Source organism: Pieris brassicae, chromosome 1 (genome assembly GCF_905147105.1).
Source record: "Pieris brassicae chromosome 1, ilPieBrab1.1, whole genome shotgun sequence".
Classification (NCBI taxonomy): Eukaryota; Metazoa; Arthropoda; class Insecta; order Lepidoptera; family Pieridae; genus Pieris; species Pieris brassicae.
Window position 1 is genome coordinate 8,111,682 of NC_059665.1, and position 10,053 is coordinate 8,121,734.

A 10,053-nucleotide genomic window follows, 5' to 3' on the forward strand; every position below is an offset into this window, starting at 1 on the left:
TCTCTAGTTCTGGTAATACAAACAAAATTCTAAAGAAAAAAATCAATGCAAAGAAGAAAGTTTCTTTTCAAAGTGATGTTTTGTTAAAAGAAATAATTCACAACGATAAGCTTGTTACTCCTGTGTCAAAAGAAAAAATTGTTAAATCTATACAGAATAAGACCTCAATTACAGATAGAAAAAGCCAAATAATAAAATTGAAAGCAGTAGAAAAACAGAAAAAGCGACAGAAAATGCAGATAAATGACACAAAGTTGCTATTGAGTCTCATCAAAAAGAAAAATTAGTGTTTACCCTCAAATGCAATTGTGTAGTGAAAATTATGTATCAGTCTAAAAAAATGTTGAACATTGAAATTAAAGAGAATTCCTATAAATCACTTCTTATTTCCGCTAGTGTAAATATTACCTTTTTTGTATTTATTATTTATATATGTATATTTGACTAGAGCAAAATGTATATAATTATGTAACACTTAGTACCTAGAAGAAACCCAAGACATTGATTTAAAGTTAATATTTGAAAACTGTAATCAAAATTTTAAAACCTAACAATTTTCAATTATCCTACTTGTACCTGTCAGTCATAAAGTAATATATTAGCTATAATGAAATGGTTTATTTTATTACAACTCACTAAATACAGTCATAAAAAAATAAAATCAACAATGTACAGTTATCTTTTATTAAATATAAATAAGTAATTTTGTCTGCATAATTCAAAGCTTTAAAAAGTAAAATTACATATTAGAATACTAAAGTCGACACATTTTAATCCTGATTCATTGGGCACACAATGCAATGCATTATCGATACTTAGCTACCAGCACAGCACTCAATTCCTGATTGGTTATAATGAATAATAGTTGTTTTTCTATAAATATAAGATTGTTTTGTTATGACACTCATTACATTACTTACGTTTCGTTGCGCAATACGCACAATGTATAATTTAATTTCTAACATGGTTTTAAAAAAATTAAATGGTGAAATTTATCTTACAAATTAAAAACCTTTTATTTTCAGAAAACGAAAATTATTCATATTAATACTTAACATAATGTTGTTATCGATATGTTATTCATAAGACCTGTAAGTGCGAATGACACAGACAGATAAATATGATTTATTACCCAAAGAAGCCTTAGTTCATAATGCGCCGACTATACTTAATGCTATGTTAAAGAGTATCAGATATAATTCGAACTAAATACCTCATGTAAGGGGCTCTTTATTGTCTATTATTTACAGTTGTAAAGAAAATTTTAGAAAGCTGCTTGGTATCAGACTTGTTATTGACTGTTACACTTGTACGAGAGATTTTTCTAAGGGATTTATTTTTATTGAAAAGATTTGTATTATATTCGTTTGATAATTTAATACCTATTTTAGTCTATAAGAAATGAGTTTATATATAAGAGATGTTTGTTTCGACAATGCTATAACTAGCATTTACAAGTTTCTAAAATATTATGTATGCCAATATAGACCAAGAACATTATACGCTTTTTTTCGGGTGATGTCTTACTTAACATAACTTTATGTGATCAAAAAAATACAAAGTTAGGGCAAAGGTTGAGGCTAAATACAATTATGTTTTTAATAATATGAGAGAGATACTTATTGATAGTACTAATTTGAAAGAAAAAATTACAATGCAATTAGGAGACTGAAACCAACGAAATACATTTAATTTCACATGAATAAGTAATAATAAAAAATATAGCCAAATAATGTAGCTATTGTAGTTACCATTTTATAAGATGTCTTTTGACAGCTTAATAATAATAATTATAACAACTTTTTAGCAAACTAGATCTGCAAATGACTATATAATTCTTAGTATTATTAATTCCTGCGTCGTCCACGTCCACGCCCTCTAGTGATACGCTTTGATGGAGTTGGTGGTGGATTTTCGTCTTCTGACTTTACTTCGCTTTTTATTTCGTTTTCTTCTTCATCTGTTATTGCATTCTCTTCAACTTTTATTTTAGATTCTGGCTGTTCATCAGTATCTTCCTTTACTATGTCCTTTTCGTTTATCTCGGCTGAATCATCTTTATCTAGAAGCAAAATAATAAATGAATAGTAGTAGTAATAGTTATCATTTGTTTAACTTAATTAACCTGAATGAAGAAATACTTCAGGTATTATGTCCTTATTTGCTGTTTTTACTTATACCTTTATTATCACACCACAAAATATAAGCTAATTATATGGGATGATATAGACAATAAAGAAACCCAAATTTGGAGCCTCAGAATTAACCCAAATACGTATTAATAGTAATATATAAAATAATAATTTGTTTTTGATAATTCGGATTAAATTTTACAGAGTTCAAATGTTCAATTAAAGTATTAAAAAATATTTAAAGCTTGTTTTTTTCAGTGTCAGTCATAGTGCAAAGATAAAATATAAAACTCACCATCGCCAACTTCTTCAAGTAACTCGTCAACACTCTGCACCCAGTCTTCGAGATCGTCGGGTTTTGGTGATTCCGACTCACCGATAGCCTCTCCCTCCATGTCGACGTCATCAGCTTTCTCCTCTATAAAAAAAATGTGTAATATATAAATATTATTTAAATAATGAGATATTGGTTTAAGGCAAAATGTATTATGCTTTAGGATAGGGGATTATTTATTTCCACTAATGGTGATATTGAGAAAATAGAAAAAATCTTTTTCAAACATTCTTTGCCAGAAATTCTAATTCTTACTTAAATTGTCATATGTTAAGTTTATTCCTATTTATTTTATTTTCGTACGGTCTTACCTTTGACACCAGCATCGGTATGACCAGGCTCAGCCGCTTCTTCGGAATCGTTTGGCTCTGGAGAGGTCTTACGACGCTTCCAGTTGCCGGATTCCTCAATGTTGTGTGGGCGCTTAAATGGCTCGCGGGCTTCAATAGTCTGCTGAAAAATAAAAAATTTAGTATTATATTTACATGAGTATATAATATATACAACACAATTTTTTCTGTGTTAATATTGTGAAATACATAGACACTTGACATCATAATTGAATTATATGTTCTTATATTCTATCTGGCCCACAATTCTGCACCTTGTTTGTTTAACTACTAGTGTACTACTAATCACACAAAACATTCACAATTATCTTCCTAATAGTGTACACATCTAAGCTTAGAAGAGTATTTCAGTTTTAAAATACACACATATATTTTTTAAATTAAAAGTAGTATTAATCGTCATGTAACTAGAAGATTCAAAATAAAAAGATAGGTTATGTTTAATATATGTAACAGTATGAGGAATTAAGAATCAAAACTTTAATTTACACACCTCTTTACCACTCTTCTCATTTAGTAATCTCACAAAAAGCTGGTGGTGCCTCCAAGTACGTAGATGCACTTCGGCTGTTTCCTCTGAGTCAAGGAGCTTCTTGCAGAGTTGGCATTGGAAGCATTTGAATTCAGAAAGGAATGAACGGCCCACACCACGTTCAGTGCTGGAATTCGAAATAATACATAATAAAAGCTAATACTCAATTTTTCCAGGCTTGTAGTTGGGTGAGCTTTTGAGTTATGCAAACTGACACATTATTAGCAATTGCTTTAGAGTAAAAAAGAACCGAAGTTGGTTGGTTGTCTGTTTGTGTTCAGCAGGCCAACTTATTTAACTTTCATTTCCTGAGGAATCAAACAGCTCTCTGACATACAAATTCATAAATCTATGGAGACATGTATACATTTTGCCTTGGCACTTACCTATAAACAGGGTATTTGTCATCAGTTATGTTAGTAAGATCTTCACCCTCTGTGTAGTCTAGAATTGTGTCCTCCTTATCAATGCTATCTTTCACTTTGTCTTCTTCATCTGCCTTTTCTTCATCACCATCTATCTTTTCTTTTTCCTGTTGATTTTATGTAACATGTTTCATTAAAAAAAACAGGTTTGAAACAGTTGAGTTAAGTACTGTAAATAATTTTATCGCCTTAACAAACAGTGATTATCGATTAACTAGATAATTTGTGGCACTTTGAATATTATAGTTAGTGATTGTTGTAAATATACCTGTCCTTCTTCCACTTCTACTTCTTTTTCTGCCTTATTTTTTCCCTTGTCACCCATATGCTTCCGATTGCGCTGGCGATCTCTATCGTCACGGAGGTATTGTTGCTCTGCTTGCAGGTTCGAAATCATCATTACTGAAATAGGAAAGATTTTAAAGAAAGACTAGATCATTATATTAATAAGACATTCATTAAGTGTGCAAAGGATTCACAATGTAACCTACGTCAAAAAAATCTATTTTTTCATTCAACACACTACATGATTGTACTTGCATCTAGTGATCTCATTGTCAGATTTCACTGCAATAACGGCGTTCTCGAGTAGCTTATGATCCAACCAGTGCCACTCCAAAGAAAAATCTATAATTAGAATTTATCTCTATACCCTCCTGCCGCAATTTCAGCATTGTAGTATTTGAATATTAGGTTTTGCCGTTATAATGTTGTCATTAATGAAAATGTAAAAAGGTGTTCATTGTAGTCTTTCTGTTTTATTGCACTTTTGTCTCACTCATCGCAACGATGCATATATAGTTGAAGAGCCTAATATGCGTAAATACTTAGGTCCACACGAGAATGCCGAACTTCACTCTGCTGTCAATAAAATCGCGGAGATGAAGAAGAATATCCTTATTTCGTAATGAAGTGAACTATCCTGTACGATGGTGCTAGATAGATACGGTACCATGAATAGTTCAGCAGTTCTTTTAATGCTGAGCCAGTATGGAGTCCTAAATAAGGCGGTGTCGGCATTGGAAACATGAATCGCAGCGTCACGGCGCCGCAGCTTGCTACATGAGATGTTTAATCGTCGGAAATTGTTCACAATGTGTCTTTGAATAGAAATTAATGCCTCGTACTATAAAAGCCTTATTTTTTCCTATTTATCTAATTTACTAAATACTTTTCCTAAGCTTGAAGTTACTTGAAGCAATATGAAGTATTTTTTAAGTATACTACTGCTTTGGAGGACATTATCGGTAATTATATCAATGTTTTCAAAGAGTATATATAAAATATCTCACACATGTACAGACATTCACATCCTTTTAATAAATTTCTTAAACACCAAAATATGATGTTTTCCGAGCTCTTCAGCAATTCACGTTTTCTAAGAAATTATTTTTTTCTAATTGTCTTTGACAAATAGTATTGGCCAGTTTTGAGGTAACTTAGTCTTGACCATTGTATTACTTGGCCATCAGTGCTAATGAAGCCTTACCTGAATCGCCAGCCTCATAGCGGCGTTGCGCGTCTCTACATAGAATATTGCATCGATTGCGAATCTGTCTGTATTCTTCCCCAAGTACCTCAGATTTGTTTGCCTGGTAATTGGCTTTTAAAATCTTTTTCTTCTCTAATAATAACTTAATATCGTCCGTAAGCCATGGAGCTGGATGGATTTTCTTTTTGTTACCTGTCAAAAAGATACCCTCCAGCTTGCTTTTAAAATATTATTCCAAAATAATTTTCTTCAAGTTTGAACACGCAAATTAGGGGCAAATGGGTAACTTGCAGATAAAAAGATATCATGTTTTAATTCTGACATAAATTACAAGCCCAAAATATATTATTGCTTATACATTGCATTAAATATAGATCGCAGATATTTTTAATTTTAGTTAAGTTTTTTCTCATAATCAATGTAAAAAAAACTAACTCAAATTTTATTACTCGTGAAAAAATGGACAGCTTACCTTCAGGTTTCAGCTTTCCACTGACATCTTGCTTGTCCTGTATCATCCTAAGATGTTCTGGAGTCAAACGGTGTTCATCCAGCTCAATTCTAGTAGGCATTTCCTTATGACAGGCAGTGCAAGTGGGGTGTAAATATTTCTTCAGCTTGCGGTGGCCGACAGTGGTGCGATGACCAGATCCATCTGCTGCATACATATCACACATAGCACAGTAGAAGTCACGTGTCGGTTGCTGGCCCGATTTACGGTTACGTTTCATGTCGCGAATCTGTAATGTTATATTTCTGGTATGGTTATGGTTATTTATATTATAAATAGCTCTTCGTTTTTTTAAATAATTGTAATGATTCTGTTATAAACTGCTATATTTATGGTATTACTGTTAGTAAATTATAGTTGGTTATAAATAAATTATTCATCCCTTTACAAGAACAGACTCTTATATAAAATTTCTACTGCTCAGTTACAAAGGAAACTACATAATAAGTACCTTAAACTCCTGCCTCATAGTATCAGCAGTCAAAGCATAGCTCTCAACTGTCTTTTGCATCATGATGGAGTGAGCCCGCCCACTTAGGTGATTTTCAAAAGATCTTCCATCCCACATACTCTTGTTACAGATGTGGCACCTCAATAGTTGCTGATTAATATCATCATATCTGGTCTTTTGACTGTCTTTCTTCTCTTCTTGTTTGTCTTCCACTTTTTCAGTACCATCAGACTTCTCTTTTTCTTGTTCACTATATAAAGCTTTAGTATTTTAAATATGTTCAAGAACCTTGATTTAAGTTTCTGAGTAAGTGACATTTTGATACTAATGTTATCAAACAATATTATTCCAATTATTTTGTACAGTATCTATAGCAAAGTTAATCTTTACAGAATCCAAATCTCAACAAGCATATACTGTGTGCAAAGAGCACAGGTATAATAGATTTGTCACTTGCACAGAAAATTTTGTTTAAACTAGTTTAGCTTATAAAATATTAAAAATGTTAATTATATGACCACTTCCCTAATATGAAGAATACATTTTACAAAATTTATGGGCATTAAAATTTTGAGTATCAAAAAGTCCTGGAAAAACAATGTTTATACAAAAGAGTTTCATTTAACAGAAACCATTGTAACAGTTATTCTGTGAAGACATTTGAGTATCCAACAAAAGATATGCCTCAGAAGTAGTCTCCGAAAAGGAAACATGGTATTACTCCGGTGAACGTTGAAGTTGTGAATAATATAGTTTGGAATTGAAAGTCGGTGTTATCACCGGAAGGAAACTTGGGTTCCTTACCTCTCCTTGGGTTTATTTTTAGGGTCGGCATCCTTTTTCGGGGAACTCTTGTTTTGTTGCCTTTGCCCATCATTGGGCCTGAATGGCTTACGATTGCTGTTCATACGCTCACCAGAGCGGTTGTAATTTCCCGTTCGCCGGAAATTACCTTGATTGCCCATCTGAATGGAATTGAGATTCCAAGTTAGTAAGAATAGCAAGCCACTGTGGGCTTTATAGAATAACAAAGTAGAGACATGGTTGACAAAGCTGCTTGAAAACCTGTGTAGAAACTTATAAAACCATTTAGATTAGTTTAAAATTTAAGAATTAGCATTAGACAGTTTAAACATAAGACTAAAAATAAATACCCAAAATTAAGGGTAAGGCAAAATACAATTTTTGATTAAAAAATCGTGCTATTCAAGAACATAGGTGTGACACACTGAACATTACCCAAACTCTTGTAAAACCTACATATCCAATAATAATAAGATCAGATCAAATGGACTTACCCGATTTGGTGGATATCCACGATCAAACCGTCCCATAGGTGGACCAAAGTCACGACGAATAGGCATGTCAAGTAAAGACGGGACAGAGTTTTGACGGGGCTGAAGAAGATTGATGATGTTGCTCGCCAGGGCAAGAGTAGCTTCAGTTGAGCCACCAGTTATAGGTAACAAATTGGGAATATCGTTGCCTGGTGCTCCCCCCTGCCATGGTGACACGCCCGGGCGAAAGTTCTTTCCTCGATCGTTTCGCATGAAGTCCATACGTCGTCCACTGGGAGGAGGTCTTCGGTTGGCCATTTTAGCTGTAACGTGTTATTTACATGGATGACGCAGACATTTAAGAGCAAAATTGATATTCTAAAAGAATTAGATGGAAAATTATATATCGAAAAACCAATCAATAAACTAATTACGATGTTATAAAACTACGGATTCAAACAATAACTGTACGATTTTTACATTCATTTTACACATTAGTTAAAAGCCCAAAATTATGTACTTACGTTAAAGATTGAAATACAATTATAAGCTTGTAGCTTGTTCTAGTAGAACACGATTAATATGTAAAGCAAATCGTAACAGTGTAAAATTATAGATTTGATTACTGGGCGAGAGCGACGCCGAAAAGAAATCAAAATGGTTGCCGGCACCGACCGCGAGCAGTGTTGCCAACAATAATTTTTAAATCGGTACTTCGACTACCTAGAAAGAAAAAGATAAAAATTTACTTGAAACTGGCATAAAATGAAAAATATTGCCATAATATTTAAAAAAAAGTTTTATTTATTAATATCGCCGTGGCCGGATCGTAATAACTAATATTAACATTACATGACTTGGTTAGTCATACATCGTCGAATCATTCAACGCGTTGCAACTTTTAACAATATTTCAAGTAGCGTGTTAGATTTTTTTTAATGAATAGATACCCCTACAATCAGCAGGTCTTGTCTATATATTGATACAAGACCTGGCTGTATGGACTAAAGTCCTTTGGCTTTCCCATTAGGGATTAATTAATATCATCATCTATATATCATCTCATATAGTATATACGTTGTGTATTTGGCCTTTAAAAATTAATGCACTGTCTATTTCTACGCCCAGGATCCTTATTTTGTTTATTAACATTATTGGTACTTTATTCATTGCGAGGCGTAGGTTGTTAAACCTACGATTGCATATCACATTGCTTTTGTGAGGCTTAAAGCCGCCAAGCATGTTCCTCTCGCCTCACTTATGCACAAAATCCAATATAGGAATGGCTATTTTGGTTAACTCCTCTCTCGTAACTCCATCCATATCATAAGCAAGACATCATCTGCGTTTGCAGACTGCTTCTGGATGCCTTGAATCTATCATCTTCAATACAACGTCAACCAATAAGTTCCAGGGTATAGGTCAGGCTATGGAGTTCTGCACGCATCCTTTGCTTGTTAGTCTAAATTGTTTATGGCCTGCGTAATTTAGGATGATGCTCCTCTCCTGGAGATAAGTATTCATAATACTTACTATTTTTGCAGGACATTCCTCTTCCGCCAGTCGAACCAGTATTCAAATACTCAAGGCGCCCTCTATAATTGTGTTGCTCTTAATATGTGTCACTGCAGTATAGAGAGCGTCCTCGGTGCTGCGCATAAATCCTTACAGGCGGTTGCTCTAGCGTGGTACCTGGTGCCATCTTAGTTTTCTGACTAGAATTTTCTCTTACACTTTGCTCATAACTGGCTATAGACTTATTGGCCTATATGCCTTAGGGGTTAGTGTAATCAGGTTTCTCCGGCTTTCGTAGTACCACTACAGCGGCTTTCATCCACCGGGCCGGAAAATAACCTAAGACCGCGCTTTTATTGATCAGATGCAGAAATATAACAAGTCTAAGTTATAAAATTTCAAGAAACTGCGCATGTTTCTCTAGTGCACTTGGTATCAACAAAAGATATTTTTATTTTCTAATCATATCTATTTCAAGAAATATTGACGCCCCTTTAAAGTCGATATCCAAATGTCGAAGCCTAATAATCTTCCTCCGAAGCATTCATTAATATTGTTACGAGCTAGGGGATCGGATTGAAAATGCCGTAGATTTATTCAAGGGTTTATTTCTTGAAAAATCAATGAGGAATTTATGAGCACAAATTAATTGCAGAGATGCACTAATTACACACACCAATCACTTATTACTTCACTATGCACACTTCACACAGTACTTTATCACTTGTAATCACTTTATCGCTTCGGTGTTTCTCTCTTGTTATCGCATTCCAAACTAAAGGTGACTAGTCGCGTTTCGGCTCTCTTATATATCCCTGGGAATAATTCTAAACAATATTCGAGAACTCTCTAGGCGGGCTTGCTACTGAGTAGCGATTGCACAATTCTAGAACGTCTACACTCTTTGTCTCTTTCGCATGTTACTCCGTCCTTGTCGTACGGCGTTCTAGAGTGCTCAGTCTAGTTTCGAGAAAGTTCTGATCTTCTCTCTCTCTCTCGTATTATTTCGTCCTTGTCTCACACCTAGAAAATTT

General features: G+C 33.7%; 1 protein-coding gene across 3 annotated transcripts; it reads right to left on the reverse strand.

Moving 5' to 3' along the window:
• Window positions 1–661: 661 nt before the first annotated feature.
• On the reverse strand, window positions 662–8,185 carry LOC123707956 (zinc finger protein on ecdysone puffs). 3 transcript variants are annotated; one of them, XM_045658314.1, is made up of 12 exons: window positions 8,029–8,185; window positions 7,526–7,827; window positions 7,032–7,192; window positions 6,228–6,477; window positions 5,738–6,005; window positions 5,263–5,457; window positions 4,042–4,175; window positions 3,735–3,880; window positions 3,310–3,475; window positions 2,778–2,916; window positions 2,428–2,550; window positions 662–2,062 (listed from the first exon to the last, which is right to left on the reverse strand). In XM_045658314.1, the coding sequence occupies exons 2-12, from the start codon at window positions 7,820–7,822 to the stop codon at window positions 1,848–1,850; spliced, it is 2,094 nt and encodes a 697-aa protein (XP_045514270.1). In that variant the 5' UTR covers window positions 7,823–7,827; window positions 8,029–8,185; the 3' UTR covers window positions 662–1,847. The 3 variants fall into 3 exon arrangements, with proteins under 3 accessions (XP_045514270.1, XP_045514259.1, XP_045514280.1); XM_045658303.1 differs by having other exon boundaries at window positions 2,778–2,919; XM_045658324.1 differs by lacking the exon at window positions 5,263–5,457 and having other exon boundaries at window positions 2,778–2,919.
• Between the last annotated feature and the right edge of the window lie 1,868 nt (window positions 8,186–10,053).